General features: G+C 53.3%; 1 protein-coding gene across 1 annotated transcript in view; it reads left to right on the forward strand.

The window, feature by feature from the left end:
- Window positions 1-1,942: 1,942 nt before the first annotated feature.
- PTPN5 (protein tyrosine phosphatase non-receptor type 5) overlaps window positions 1,943-16,066 on the forward strand; it is a 42,240-nt gene continuing 28,116 nt past the window's right edge. The window contains exons 1-3 of the mRNA XM_046685498.1: window positions 1,943-1,952; window positions 4,389-4,538; window positions 11,285-11,359. Coding sequence (XP_046541454.1) covers window positions 1,943-1,952; window positions 4,389-4,538; window positions 11,285-11,359 — 235 coding nt within the window. The remainder of the gene's footprint in view (window positions 1,953-4,388; window positions 4,539-11,284; window positions 11,360-16,066) is intronic.

The raw sequence follows: 16,066 nt of genomic DNA on the forward strand, positions 1-16,066 counted from the left end.
ATCCACCCTTCCCAACGGCTCTGGGTCTGACTGGGGGACCTGGAAATAGCCCGGGGCTCTCCAGAGGGGAGAGGAGTCAGCTCTGCTGGGGAGGCCCCGCTCCTCCTCAGGCTCCTCTTTCCTGCACTGCTCTCATTAGCTCCGGGAACACCTGACAGCCCGAGGAAATAGGAAACAGATCTTTGTAGCTGATGGCGCTACCTGGTGCAAAAAGTGGGAGCGTCTCCCGTCTGGGTTGGCTTAGAGGGAGCCAGGAAATGAAGCTTGGAGCCAGGTCAGCAGTGATGACGAGGAGGATGTCTGCCTCGGGTTGCCTAGTACTTTCTGTACCTCAGTCACTTCCGCCGTCTACCAAACCCTGGGCAGGCAGCTCTTATTGCTCCCATGTCCCAGAGGAGGAAACTGAGGCTCAGAGAGTTTCAGACAGCGGCTGGGGGCCCCGTAGGGAGAAGGTGGCAGAGTGCAGTGCTTCAGCCAGGTCTCGCTGCCTCCGAATCCATCCTTTTTCCAGAGGACTACGGTTGCCTTAAGGTGTGAGACCTCAGGATGTCAACCTGTCATGTTTTCAGAGAGTCTTCTCAAGACTGGAGACCTCTGTTGACAGCCTGCCCTGGCCCTATGGTTTCCAGCTGTCCGCTGGCACGAGGCAGTGAGGGGATCAACCATCCTTGGCCCAGGACCAAGCTCCATCCTGTCTTCTCCATTGGCCACCTGAGCAGGACCAGAGTGACCACTCACCTGCTCCCGTGCCAGTCCTTAACCCCTCTGCATGCTGTTAGCTCCTATACAGAGTGTGGCAGGGGTGTCCTCTTCACAAGGATCTCATGAGATAAGGTATCGGAAAGCACGTGGCATGTAGTGGGTCTGCAGCTGATGTTTATTAAATCTGAATTCAGGAGGTCAGACCCTTGTCAACCTTGACTCCTGGTCCCATCTGGCTTTTTTTTCCTTTCCCATTCCATTTGACATCCTGCTCGCACTCTGTTCTCTCTCCTGGCAAAGGAGCCTCAGACCCAGCTTATGTTTCCAAATGCAGCCTTGGCCTTGCCTCTTCCAGTCCCTATTTCTGACTCAGTTCACCTGACTCTTCCACCCAACCCTAAAGTGCCCGGATCTTCCCGGCCTGTGCTGCCACAGCTTGAGCTAGGCCTGAGCACAAAAGGGTTAAATCAGAGGCTGCGGGTTGGGGCCCCGATGGAGCACTAGACCCCACCTTGGGGTAGGGCAGGAGTTGGGCCTCCTCAGCTGCAGTGGGAGCAAACACAGCTCTGACCCTCGCTTTCCCCTCTGTGAGTGCTGCATGCCCCATGGGAGGTGGTGTTGTAAGCGATGAAGAGTAGAGCAGATGCCAAACGAGAGCATCCTGGATGATCTGGAGCACGGCACGGGCGGCCCTGGCGGTCCAGGCCCAGAGCTACCATCAGGGACGTCTAGGGCTGAAACCAGAGGCAGGTAGAGACCAGAGGCACAAAATCGTTTGTGATCAGGGTGGGCGTGTAACCAGCACAGGCTGGGTCAGAATTCTAGTTCCAGGTGGAGAAGGGAGAGCTGCAAGAGTGGGCAAGGCCTCAATCCTAGAAGGCGGATGGCCAAGATGGAGACTCTGCCTGCCAGGACGTCAGGCTGAAGGCCAGGCGCTGGGGTCAGGCCAGTGTCAGAGCCAGCGAGCCACAGCAAGACTGAGTGTGGTTAAAACTCTTAACAACAGTATTAGTAGCTCCACTAACATAGAGTGCTAGGTGCTGGGCGCTGTGCTCCTCTGAGAGCTTTGTCTTTACTTATCATAGCAAGATGAGGAGTTAGGGACTACTCCTGGTGCGTTTCACACGGGAGAAAACTGAGGCGCAGAGCTTTGAGGTAAAGCTCTGACCTCCTCTGAGACTGGCAGTGTGAGCCCTCACATTCATAGCTGGACATCAGCCATGGTGGGGGCATTTACGCCATGGGAATCGGTAAGTGCCACAGATCAGGGCTTTTTGCATTTTTATTTATTTACTTATTATGGCATTTTTTTTTTAAAGATTGGCCCTCAGCTAACATCTGTTGCCAATCTTCTTTTTCTTCTCCTTCTCTTCCTCCCCCATCCCCCTCCCCCTCCTCCTTCCTCCCCTCGTATATAGTTGTATGTTCCAGTTGTAGGTCCTTCTGGTTGTGGCATGTAGGGTGCCACCTCAGCATGGCCTGATGAGCGGTGCCATGTCCCTGCCCAGGAAGGGAACTGGCAAAACCCTGGGCCATGGAAGCAGGTGCGCAAACTTAACCACTTGGCTATGGGGCCGGCTCTCATTTTTATTTATTTTTAATTTTTTTTTTGAGACCCAATTTACTAGCACAGCACAAGACTCATCGTGGAGTCTCCGTGGACCTCACCTGTATGGGGGAAAGAAGGGCTGTGTGAACTGAGAAGCAGGCAACGCCCGTCACACAAGATGCTGACAACTGACATTTTTAGGCGCTTACTGGGCCCTCTCCTAAGCATTTTATGTGCATCTCATGTAAAAACTTCATGTGAGGATCAAAATTCATTTAATCTCCTTGAGAACCCTCTGAAGTGCAGACACTGCTATCCCCCTTCACGGATGAGGAAACGAAGGCACAGAGAAGTCAAGCATCTTCGCATGATCAGACAGCCAGTGGGGGAGCCTTGCTTCATGCTCAGGCAGCCCAGTCCCAAAGCCTGTGCTTGCAATGTTTTCACTGAGCCTTCCTTATACGTGCTCAAACTCTAGCCCACTTTTCACTTATTTTTTTGATAAATGTGGCTTGAATATCTGCCTGGTGCCAGAGAGAATGTTACGCATGGGAGACAGAAAAGTGCATATCAGAGGCTGCACACCCAGGGTTTATATAGAGGCTGGGCCTGTGGTTGAGACAAACGGAGTGTGAAGCCTGGTTCTGCCACTTTCCAACTGTGTGACCTTGAGCAAGTGACTCAGTGTCTCCCAGTCCCGGTCTCCACGTGTGTAGGAGGGAGACAATAGCTGTGTTTAGCTCATGGGGTTACGGTGAGAAAGGGATGATGTAATCCATGTACGGCACCTGGGCAGTATCCAGCAGCCAGTCAGCACTCAACAAAAGGAGGCTGCAGTGATTAGGAACCACAGGCTTGTGTACCCGTAGCCCAGTGTGAGGCGGGATCCACGCACCAATAGAATTACTGATCGGAGGGCTCCGGACAGAGAGGGAGTACCAGGTCTTCCTAAGGGCGTCAGGGAGGGTTCTGCTGAGGAGGTGACATTGGAACAGGGTCTTGAAAGGGTCTTAAATAGTTTGCCAAGCAGAGAAGGGAAAAGGGAGCTTTCCCAGTGAAGGGAAAGTGCATCCCAAGACGTTATAGGTAGGAGTGAGCACCCGACTGAGTGGAAGTACGAGAGCACCCCACAAGAGGTGTGGCTGCCCTTCACGTTTGTGATCGCCTATTTTCTCCCGGTAAATTAAACTGTGGACCTGGGGGAGCGGGGTGTAGAGAGAGGGAACAGAATGGAGTGTTTTCAGAGTCTTGGAGAACAGAGAGTTAGACCAGATGAGCTTTGAACTCTGAAATCCTGCTCTTCGATTTCTCTTCTTTTGGGCTCCTGTCCGAAACACAGATAGCACTGTCCGAGCAGATCCTCGTCATCCCAGCCGAGCGTGGCCCCAGTCAGTAACTGGCTGGGGCGGGATCCGCCCTCCGCACTTGAAGGTCTGGCAGCCTTCGCCCAGGCTCTGTGGACCAAGGTCTTGTTTCCCTGGTGCTGGGAGCACCCTCTGCTGGTTCCACCACCATCCATGTCATTAAACCTTGACAGCCCCAGAACTGAAGCTTGACCTGAAGGAAAGGCCCTTCAAAGTTACTAAATTCCATTTCTTTGATTTCCACTTGGTGCTAGTGAGATTCAGATTAGAGGAAATGACTGGCCCAAGGTCACCTGGAGGCCTGGGACTAGAGCCCGGGGTGCTGGGTCCTTGGCCAGTGAGTGCATTTGTCACTCCAGTAATGGAAAACAGCTGCCACCATTACACACACTCCCCACACGAGCCAGTCTCCCAAGGAGAGCTCCCTGGGCTGCTTGTTCAGGCGGAGAGATATGGGGTCATGGTTGGGAGCAGGACGTCTGGTTGCTCTGTTCTTGAGCAGGACACACAAAGCTAATGGGCCTGCAGCCATGAGCTCCTTCAGGTCCCTGGGCCAAGGACAGACTCACTGGCATCTCCTTCTGGCTCCTTCGCCAACTCGCCCCCGTGTGAACCTGGCACAGTCACTTCACCCCCTGAGCTCTAGTTTCTTCATCTGTAGAATGGGGATGCTGCCCCATAGAACAATGATGAGGATTTTTTTAGAAGAACGTAAACAGTGCAGCTGCTGTGGTCTGCTGTTTTGTTAATGTCCGCTCTCTTCCTGTTTTCAGAGCACTGTTTTCACCAAAGCCTGAAGGCCAGAAGAGCAGAGAGCTTAGGAATATGGGCACTGAGGGGCAGATCTGCCATTCCTAGCTGCGTGGCCTGGGGCGGGTCACTTCACTTCTCTGAGTCTCCATTGTCTCCTCTAGAAGATACAGGTAATGGTGGTGTGTTGCTCCCAGGGCTGTGAGGATTCAGGTCTGCCTTACCGCTCCGAAAGAAGGAGAGGAGGAGAACAAGAAGGAAGAACTCACAAATGTGCCTCTTGTTCCATTTCCCCGTCCACACTCCCTGCGCACACGCCCTTCGTCAGCTGGAATTTCCTTCCCTTCCTTGGATGTGCCCTGCTTTCTCTCACCTCCAGGCCACTTCCCGGGCCCTCCTTCTGCCTGGAACTCCCACCTGCTCCTCTCTCATTCCACAGCTGCTCACCCCACTCCTCCTTCATGTCTCATTAGAGATTCCTTCCTGGGAACCTTGCCTGACCCCTCTGTCTCTTTAGGGGCCTTGCCGGTGCCCCCACAGCATCCTGCATTTCTCCCATCACGTGGCGCACCTGAGTCACCACTGCCTCCTGCTCCCCTGCGGTCCCCCACTGTGCAGTGAGAGCCTATGGTGCATGGTATTCCCAGGGCGTCACACCGTGACCTGCACATAGTATGTGTTTAGTAAACACTAGATGAACAAATGGATGGTCCAGTCCCTGAGTCAGACTCACAGGAAACACGGAAAATTGTTGCCTGAGCCCCTTCCCAGGCTGGGCCTCTCCAGCCTGCCTCCATCTTCCCTTCCCTTGGGTCTCTGCCATGCCCCTGCCCCCACCCTCATCTCCCACCAACAGAGCAGGATGGAGGAGGAGTCATCATTTATCTGGGCACATCCCAAGCAGAGAACACTCAGACCCTGTGTTTGGGATCCAGAACACTCCAAGTTTGCAGTCTGCTCAGACGTGGGGACAGATGGCTGGACAGTGGACAGCTGGGCAGGGAGGGTAGGCAGCTCGGCAGGATGGAAATAGCAGTGAACTAAGCATTGGGAGTCCTGGGCTCAGAGCCTGTTTGTTCCACGAGTTTGCTGCACGCATCAGTCTGGGTTCTTCAGTTGCCCGCAACAGAAACTGACTGTTGGTAACTTAGGCAGAAAAGCTACTTAGTAGAAGGCCTTTGGGGTATGACACAGAATGACAGGTGACTGACCCCTGGTCTTGGGCCCTCCCCATGGCAAGGGACAAGCAGTGCACCAAGAGAAGAGAGCAGTAACTCCCAAAAGGGAGTCGAGATTTTGTTTACTACCTGAAAACAACTGTTCACACACTGTGTGACCTCTCTTGCCTCGGTTTCCCCATCTGGGTGTTTTAAAGTTGGCCTCTGTCCTCCATTCACATCTCCAGTGTGCTTTTTGCTGAGAAAGCTCCCTGCCCTGGCCCCAGATGGCGCCTTTGCCCATCCAGACCCCTAGGGAATGAGCTGTGAGGGAGCCAGGTGAGTGAGCCTACGGCTCCCCCAGTTGGGGAGGGCGAGCCCTCTCCGTGTGCGTGCTCTGGGACACACAACTCATTTGCTGGAGGCAGTCAGCCTGATCATTTGTTTTCCATGGAACCAGCCTGCCCTCTGCCCCGGCGTGCTGAACGTCGGGTGGCAATCTGGATGACATTCTCAGGCCCTGTGCTGAACACCTGGGATGCAGAGGTGGCTGAGGGGGTGCGAGGCTCCGGGTCACTGGACCCGGGTGGGGAGGCAGGTGTATAAACAGCTAACTGCAGCAGCAGAACAAAGCAAGAGGCCGAGAGAAGTGTGAGCCAGGGCTGTGGGGGAGCCCCGAGATGAGAGCGCTGGATTCTTCCTGGGAGTTCAGGGAGTGCTCCTTGGAAGAGGTAGCGTAGAGAACGAGTACGCTTTGGCAGGAGGAGGAAAGGAAATTCCAGGCTGAGGTAACAGCGTGAACAAAGGCCTATGAGTGGGAGTGGACGGGTTTGTTCAGGGCATGGAGGTATCTGGTGGAACCAGAGCTTCAGGAGGCTGGTGGGAACTCGTGTTGACAGCCAGGGATGTCTTCAGGGTCCTGGGAGCCCAGGAGCGTGAAGCCCAAGGTGGAGGGCGTGTCTGCCTGGGGCTGGGTCTGGGGGTTCCAGGGGCTCAGCCTCACACCCAGGAATCCTGGCTTCAGCATCCCAGCTCCTCGCCCCTCACCCACCTGGGAAGAGGGCACAGGCTCCTCTGCCTCCCTCCCCAGACCTGTCAGCTCCTTCTCCGTACAAGTCCTGGGCAAAGCTGGCATCCACTCCAGGATGCTTCCCAGCCGCACCCACTCATCGCACCCCCAGGCAGAGGTGAGGTGCTCCCAGCCCGTCGCAGACAGGCCTCTGTGAGAACACCTCAGTTACCTGCTCTGTGTCTCCCCAACCCGCCATGAGCTCCTGGAAGATGGGGTGGGCTGGTCCAGGCCGGGTCTCCAGCACCTAGCACCGGTGGAGTAGCTGCGGGGCACACATGACCTCACATGCACGAAAGAAGAAATGACATGATGACATTCAAGCTGCAGGGGGCCTAGAGTCTGACCACCTTGTTTTATAGATGAGGCCTCAGGGGCCCAGGGTGAGAGAGGATTGCCCAAAGTCGTGGGCATGTTGGGAGCAGAGTTTGAAAGAGAAGTTTGGTTCATAACAGTACTGTTCACAATAAATCAAAAGGTGGAAACAACCCAGACGTCCATCACCTGATGAGTGGATGGATAAAATGTGGTATATCCATATAGCCGATTATTCAGCCATAAGAGGAGTGAGGTGCTGGAACGTGCTACAACATGGATGAACCTTGAAAACATGCTAAGTGAAAGCCAGACACAAAAGGCCACATATTGCATGATTCTGTTTGTGTAAAATGGACAGAACAAGCTAATCTATAGAGACAGGAAGGGGATTAGTGGTTGCCAGGGGAAGGTAGAATAGGGAGTAACTCATTAATGGGTATGAGGTTTCGTTTTAGAGTGATGAAAACTGTTCTAGAACTAGATAATGGTGATGATTTCACAAGATTGTGAATGTATTAAATGCCACTGAATTGTACACTTTGGTTAAAATGGTGAATTTTATGTTATGTGAATTTTACCACAATAAAAAAAGGAATAGTTTGGGACCAGATCAAATACCACCAGCCAGGTCTGATGTCCATTCCTCAAACACATGCTGCTGGCCCGCTTCCTCTTGCACAGCCCCCCAGCCCAGGCTGGGGGCGGGGGTGGAGCCTGTGGCACCTCTCAGTGCGAGAGAAGTCACGTGGTCAAGTGGAGGAGGGCTGCCCTGCCACGGAGCCGGGGTTCCTGGTGGCCAGGCCTGCTCCCAGCTCCTGGGCCTCTGCCGAGGCCTGGTCCCCCTCGCTTCCCCATCCCACCGACCGGCCTGCTTCCAGTTAGTGCCAAATGTTCATACATCTTGGGCCTCTGGACCTTGCTGTTTGCACTACGCAAGAATCTTCTCTTGTGACCCCTCATCCATCTAGAAACATCCTTTAAGAAGCAGCTCCTGTCTTCCCCTTGGAGATCTCCTCTCCCCCAGGCCCTCGCCACAAGCCGAGCTGAGAGCCCCTCCCATGGTGTCAGTGCATACGCTGATTCAAGCAGTTGTGGGTGCCAACCTTGTTTCCGTGTGTGTCTCCAGGGGGAGACGGGCTGTGTAGGCAGGGCCCTGACCTGTTCGTCATTGCTTCCCCGGGACAGCCCTGGTGCCTTGCCCACAGGAGGTGCTCAGCAAACACTTGTCGAATGAAGCAATGGCTTTGCAAAGTTCCCTCCCCTCCTGGATGTTCTCCCCCCCGTGAGGAAGGGACAGGCTGATGTCCCTTCACTGTCTCCGGAGTTCTCTGGTTGTAAGAGCAGCAGTGGAGGGCCAGCCCTGCAGGTTGCTGCCTGTTGTCACAGGGCGGTTTTCGGCTCCTGCTGCCCGGCTGATAGAAGTGGGAAAGGAGAGAAGGAGCCTGCAGCAGTCCACTGCACGCGGCTGCCTCTGCTCGGGGCCGGCAGGAAGGAGGGCTTGCCCAGAGACTGGGCTTTTCCATCCAGCCCGAATGGACCATCCGTTCTCTTTGGAAATCTCAATTCAAACCCTCCCCTGAGAGGCCGAGAGGTGCGGGCCCTGGCTGAGGTTGCCCGGAGTCCTTCGACTACAGGGCCGAGCCGCGGCTGTGCTCCGCTTTCCTCTACAGTGGAAAGGTGCTACTCTTTCTGCTTTTCTGATTATGAAATTCGTCATTTTCTAGGAAGCTTATTTATAGAGTCCGCTGCACGCGTGCGGCACTGAGCTGTTCTAAACACGGCTTGGGGCGGGGAGGATTGAGGTGTGGAGGCAGCTGTGAGTCACACGTGGGCCCCCTTCCAGAGGCATCTGGGCACGAGGTTAGCTTCCTGCACCCAGCCGGGGCCATCCTCACAGCTGCCCTCCACCTGCGGTGCTCTGTCGGCTAAAGAACGGAAAAGCTCAGGGTCAGGGGCCTGGGGATAGGTGTCTTGATCCCAACCGTCGCCACTAACTCAGTATGTCTCCTGGGGCAAGTCAGACCCCATTCTTAGAGTCCTCCTCTGCACGATGCGGGGTGTCTCAGATGCGTGGTTCTGTGACTGCTCTGGACAGCAGCTCCGGAGGAGGGCTCCAAGTGACTTACCAGAGACCCGCCCACAAGGCAGCGCAGAGGGTGGCCGTGTATGAGGTTCCTGATATTTGTTTCAAGAAGGTCAGGGCAACATTCACTTATGCAACAAGTATTTATTTACTGAACACCTGCTGGGAGCCAGGCGCTGCGTGAGGCTTTGAAGATTCAGTGGTAAATAAAACAAATGGTGGTCCCCGCCCTCATGTGGCTTATAGTCTGATGTTAATCAAGGAATGACATAAATTCAAATGACATTTCCAACTGCATCAAGTGCTCTGAGTAAAAAGTACTGGGAAGTGGCATTGGGGGAGCTCTCCAGGCAGAGAAAAGCCCCTCTCCAGTGTGGCCAGAGTGCAGAGGTCAGGGAGAAAAGGGTCATGAAGTAAGGCTGGAGAGAGAAACCGGGGTCAGACCATGCAAGATCTAGTAAACTATGGTAAAGGATTTGTATCTTTGTTCTAAGTGTGATAGGATGCCATTGAAGTATTTTTCCATGGAAGGTTATATGATAAATGCTGAGTTTTGAAAGAATTGATTCTAGCTCCAGCCTGCTGCACAACCTATGAAGCCGTTTGTGTTGGAACCATACGGAGAATGTTTCAGAGGCCAGTCCTAGTGGATGCTGGAGACAAGTTAAAAGACCGCAGCAGTAATCTAGGCAAGAGATGCCGGCTTGGGCCAAATAGAGGTGTGGAGGGGGAGAGAAGTGGAGGGACTCGAGATGTTTTAAGGGCCTTGAAGGTAGCAGCCCTTTCACTGCAGGAGAGCTGGGCTCTGGGACTTGGCATCCTCAGAGACTCTGCCCAATGGAGTGAAGAAAAGGATAAAATAATGCAATGCCAGGTGAGAGCAGGAGATGTCAGAATGAAAAGGGTCCCCCTTCCCCTGGCCTGTCTGCCCTTCGTTGTGTCGCATCTGCAGCTGGGCCTGAAGTCAGCCTCGGGCCCAGGCTGAGGGGCAGGATTGCAGGACTGGTGGGCAGAGGGGCAGCTGGCCTCCCAGACTTCTTGGAAGTGATAGGCTAGTGAGGCTATATTCAAGTTTCTTTGGATTGCCAGTTTCAGAAATCAAATCCACTGGCTCAAGCTAGAATGCTGGACTTTGTTGGAAGGATCCTGGGGCATCTCCTGGTCTTGATGGGCGTGCTGCCCGGTCAAGACTCAGGGTGGACAGGAACAAAGCAGCTCCGAGGCCCTTGGAGCAGGTGTTTTGGACCTTCTCTCGGGGCACTGGGGCTCCTGGGATTCAGCACCAGCAGCTGCAGGCTCCAGGCGCTCCAGAACACGTGTGAAAGTGCAGGGCAGAGGATCTGATCCACCCGGCCTGGTGGGCGTGTCCTGCCCTGCATCCGTGAGCTCCTGCAAGGGGTCAGAGACATGAAGGGCAGGCGGGGCCACTGGAGCCCACGCCTGCATTTCAGGCCATTGGCCAGAGTAGGCACCCCTGTAGGCACAGTTGCCCTCAGGATCTGTCTTTTCTACAGGCACTTCGTGGGGTCTGGCTGATCCCCAGCAACCATTTTCCAGCTTATTGGGCAAAGGAAAAAAGCTAGACCCCAACATCATCTTGGAAGGTGCCCTGATGAGCTAGAAAGAGGGTTTTCTGATCTCATAAAGAAATAGAACATTTAGAATATGCAAAAATATACATATAGCTACTTTTCCTAGCTGTTTCTGGAGAAGAGTTTTACATACCCCTTTCCACTCCCTCAAGACAGTCACAGGCCTTGGGGAGGTGGACACAGACTGTGTGTTACCCAGACCCCTGTTCTTGCTCACTCGTGGTTCACACCCTCATGAGCTTGGAGGCGTAACAGCACAGCAGTGAGAGCATGAGCCCGGAGTCCTAGACCATAATTTCATACCCAGCTCCAGCCTAATGAGCTGTGCGACCTTGGGCAAGTTACTTAACTTCTCTGAGCCTGTTAAATGATCCGTAATTCATGGGGTCATTAGGAAGTCTCAGTGTGATAAAGTTTGTGAAGTGCTTTGCATATGGTAAGCCCTCCTTCCGTGGTAGAGGTGATGGAGATGACGATGGCTGTAGATGCTGCCCTGATTACTCCACGCAGAAGAGACCTGCGGGATTCTGCTCCGGGCTTGGCAGCTTGACTTCCCTATAGGTTGGTCTTTTCCTCGGGTCCGCCTGATGGGGCAGGGTATTCAGAGAGACACAGGGCAGAAAGGAAGCCTTTTTATCTTTGCTCAGGGTTTTGTCTTGATCCTGGTTCAACAGCGTCTCGTGTTTTTTATCCTGCGCAGGAGTGCAAGGGAACCACGCTGCTGATGACTCCGAGGGAGGGGCCCTGGACATGTGCTGCAGCGAGAGGCTGCCGGGTGAGTCTGCCCAGAGCTCCCGATGGAGGGAGAGAGGCCGGGATGATGCTGGGGCTGGAGTCAAGCCTGGTTAGCTGTGAACTTGCTGGAGAGGAGTGACTCAGCTGGTCCGTAGGTCTTTGTCGAAATGAGGATGTGTTTTTCTGATCCCTGATGTCTGTCTGACCTGTTATCATTTGGAGCTGCTCTAGCCCCACAAGGAGGGGAGAGAAGGCAGCTGAGGGTGTGCTGGGGGGCAGAGAGAAGAGGGCAGAGCTGGGGAGTCCAGGGCTGACAGGGACATGACCACTGACTAGTGGGGGTGTTGGGCGGACTTCAGATTAGGAAACAGAGCCTGAACGTGGCATGAACCACGGGCAGGTGGACGATTTGGAAAAACTACCTGACAGGCCTGGGAGAGGCCTGGCCGTGAGTGCCACGTTGTGTGCTCGAGTCTGATTGACCACACTTGCGGGGGTCCTGGCTGGCTGAACCACGGCCATTGCAGCCCCCACGGAGACATTCCCCAGGACTCCCGGCCCTGGGGCAGCATGTCCCAGTTGTAGACCAAATACCCAGGCGTGGAAGGAACAAGATTAGGGGAAGTTTTTAGAGTTTCTTTCTTTTTATAAAAGTTTCTATTTTTTTTCTTCTTATAACAAATACCCATTATAGAAATATTGGGAAATAAAGACAAGTGAAAAAAGAAGAAAAATCACCATAGTTCTATAACACAGCATACTTTTTTTTTTTTTGAGGAAGATTAGCCCTGAGCTAACATCCACCACCAATCCTCCTCTTTTTGCTGAGGAAGATTGGTCCTGAGCTAACACCGTGCCCATCTTCCTCTGCTTTATATGTGGGACGTCTCCCACAGCATGGCTTGAGAAGTGGTGCGTAGGTCCGAACCAGCGAATCCTGGGCCACCAAAGCGGAATGTGTGAACTTAACCGCTGCGCCACCGGGCCAGCCCCACAGCATACATTTTTATCTCTCTTTCCAAACCTTTTTGTTAAAAGAAAACCAACAGCCTTTGGATTCTAACTTTGAAGTCCCAAACCTGTAGCTTGTCAGAAACCTCATGATTGGCAAGGAACCTTAGGATGGACACTCTTTAGGACAGACGTTGAAAACGACCAGGGATGACTCTGAAGCTATGACTTCAAGTGGCTGTTTTGTTCACACCATGAGCCACTGGCCCAGTGCCCTTTGGTGTAATTCACACCTTATCCAGTAGGGGGTGCCATTGCTCAAAGCACTTGGGATGGGCCGTTGCGATAGATGGTCTAGGAGAGATGCCATCTCACAGGAGTTGTCGTGGGGACCAAAATAGCTGACTTGAAGAAAAGAATTCTCCAGAGGGATGTGAGAGCTGTCTGTGAATATCTGAAAGGCTGTCTTGTGGAGGGGGCACAGCTTCGTTCTCTGTGTCTTAGGAGGATGGCATAAGCCCAATACACAGAAATTAAAGAGCGGCCTCTGGGCCCACAGGATGCAGAACTTCTCTGACTCCCAGAGTGGTCCAGTCCTAGAACTTGGTAATTCAAGAGGAAGACAATGAGTGTTCCATCACTGGACAATTCACGTATTGTCTGGATGATAGACACTGCAGAGGAAATTTCCACAGTGGGTGGGAGGTCGAGATGACATCAAAAGTCCCTTGCAACTATTAAACAGGTCTGTGATTCAGAGATGAGTCATAGGATTCAGAGTTGATTCTCCAACCAGGGATGGCCCCACTGGCTAGAAACAATCCACAGAAAATAGGACATGACGCACAGGGGTCCAGAGAGTCGCGTGGCTTGGAGGAAAGAGCGTGGGGCTTGGCGTGAAGTCTGGCTGTTCTGCTTACAGGCTCTGCGTTTATGGATAAGTCACTTAACCTTGCTGGGCCTCTAGTCCTCATTTGTGAGTGGCAACAACAACAATATGAATATCTATCCTTACAGCAATGTAAATATTTATCCTTACAAGGAGTAAGTAAATAGAATCACACAAGCATTCATTCAGGGAGTACTCACTGAGCACCTGCTATGTGTCAGGTGCTGTACTAGGAGCTAGGGATGTAGTGGTGAATAAAACATAGTTCCTGCCCTGCTTTGAGCTGCTTCTGGAAAATGGGATGAAGCCACAGCAGAGAGGCCACAGCACAAGCATAAAATGTTTAATTCCAACCCCTTCTGCCATTCCTCCCTGAAAGCCAGCAGCTAACATAGAATAGAAGAGGGTATTGGTCGTCCAGCCAGCCTGGTGGTCTAGCGGTTAAGGTTTGGCACTCTCAATGCCATGGCCTGGGTTCATTTCCTGGTCAGGGAACCACACCACCTGTCCATCGGTTGTCACACTGAGGCAGCTGCATGTCGCTGTGATGCTGAAAGCTATGCCGCCAGTATTTCAAACACCAGCAGCGTCACCCAGGATGGACAGGTTTCAGCGGAGCTTCCAGACTAAGACAGACTAGGAAGAAGGACCTGGCCACACACTTCTAAAAAAACTGGCCGTGAAAACCCTATGAATAGGGCCCGGTTCTGTGGCCAAGTGGTTAAGTTTGCGCGCTCCGCTGCGGCGACCCAGGGTTCAGATCCTGGGTGCAGACATGGCACTGCTCCTCAGGCCACGTTGAGGCGGCCTCCCACATCCCACAACTAGAAGGACCTGCAACTAAGATATACAACTGTGTACAGGGGATTTGGGGAGATAAAGCAGGAAGAAAAAAAAAAGATTGGCAACAGTTGTTAGCCCAGGTGCCAATCCTTAAGAAAAAAAAAAAACACCCTATGAATAGCAGTGGATCATTGTCTAACATAGCGCTGGAAGGTGAGAGGATGGCACGAAAAAGGTCATTCCACTCTGCTGGACACAGGGGCGCTAGGCGTCAGAGTCCACTCAGTGACACTAATAAGACTGGTCATCTCCGTTGGAGCTGGCACATTGCCTTCCTTGTGCCAGGCACTGTTCTGAATGCTTTTGCAGGTAAAGCTCATGTAACCCTCTCCGCTGCCCTAGGAAGGTGGGTCATTTGCTCTCTGCATCTTATAGATGAGCCAAGGCCCTTGGGAGGCCCGAGGAGGTGAGGAGCCTGTCCAAGGCCACTTAGCTAGTATCTGGCAGAGTAAGGATTCACTCCAGGCGGTCTCTCTGCAGAGCTCATACTCTAGCGACTGCCTTATTCTGCCTCCATTGTCAGCACGGAGCCACCACCATCTTCTGGCACCCTGTGGACTGAGGCAGGAAGAACTAAGGTGTGTCTGTCCCCAGGGAGGAGTTTGGAGGAGGTGGACGATGTCTCTGTGCCTGTCCCCACCTGTGTCCTTCCTCTGGGAAGGCCTGCCTGCCAGGGGCCGAGCAAGTTGTATGTCCCTCTAGACTCCCATGATGCCGTCTTGATATGATATTGAAATAGCTTTTTGTATGTTTCCTCCATGGAGCCTTTGAAGGCAGGTACCTCTCTGTTTCATCCTCTATGTCCCGCATGCATTCACTCATTTCTTCATTCCTTCACTAACATGAGCACCCCATGTGCTGGGCACTCTTGTAAGCACTGGACATTCAACAGTGAGCCACACCGAGAAAATTTCCCACCTTCAACCCTCACAGGACAGTGGTGTGTACTGGTCAAGAGGAGGGAGTCAGGACCAGCCTTGGCTCCACCGCTTACCATTGGGGTGATCATGGGCAAGCTACTTCCCCTCTCTGGGCCTCCCTTTAACGAACTGGCATGAGTAATACTCACTGCCTCGTAGAGTTATTGGAGGATTAAATGAATTAGTAGTAGAGAGCTCAGAATGGTGCCTGGCACGTAGCAAGTGGTAGATAGGCATTTGCTATTAAGGGAAAGACAATAAATAAATGAGTAAAATATATAGTATGGCTAAGAGTGATAAATGCTTTGGAGAATATTAAAGCTAAGAAGCGGGGATGGGGCAGGCCTAGGGTGGTTGGCGTTGTCAGTAGGGTGGCCCTGGAACGTGGTGACAAGCAGATTTCCAAGATGTCCATCAGCTGAAACCACTGACCTGAGTTGCCACTTGGATATAAGAAGAGATGGAGCCATCAAGGCCAAGAGAACTGGGCCTTAGGATGGCCGGTGGGCACTGCAGCACTTGCATGATGACAGTGTGAAAATATAGCCCTCAGGTAACCTCTCCTCCTCCCGGCGGCCCTCCCCACTGGGCAGGACGAGGCGAGGCAGAGTGAGGACCAGCCGGGCCTGTGCCTGGGTGACTCACTCATCCCCACGCGCACCACGGGTGGGGGCACCAGTCCCAGCCACGCTCACCTGGACCTGAGCTAGTGCCAGGCAGGTCACGCAATCTTCCCAGATTGAGATTTCTAGCTGAAAACATCCTCAGGTATCGCCAACACCCCCAGGCAGCTGACAGCTGCAAGCGAGCTCACACCCTCTTGTGTGTTCTCACTTGTCACAGCCTCGTGCTCACATACACACTTGCACATGCCCGCACACGGTCACCCAGGCACGTGCCGTCTCCCTCTGGCTCACACAGCCCTGCAGGGGCACACCCACCTTTCAGCCCACGTGCCTGTGCATCTTGTTCCCCTCACACACTCAGGATCTCTCAGCCCCAGTGCTCCATCACTCCATGGCTCCGTCATCCACCGCTCCCACCAGACGTGCTTGTAGAGATGAGCAGACCTGCTCACTCTCTCATTCCGTCTTTAGGGCTCTCTCTCCCGCCAGCAGGCCCCCTCCTCACACATACACACAGA

This window comes from Equus quagga, chromosome 14 (assembly GCF_021613505.1).
Source record: "Equus quagga isolate Etosha38 chromosome 14, UCLA_HA_Equagga_1.0, whole genome shotgun sequence".
NCBI lineage: Eukaryota > Metazoa > Chordata > Mammalia > Perissodactyla > Equidae > Equus > Equus quagga.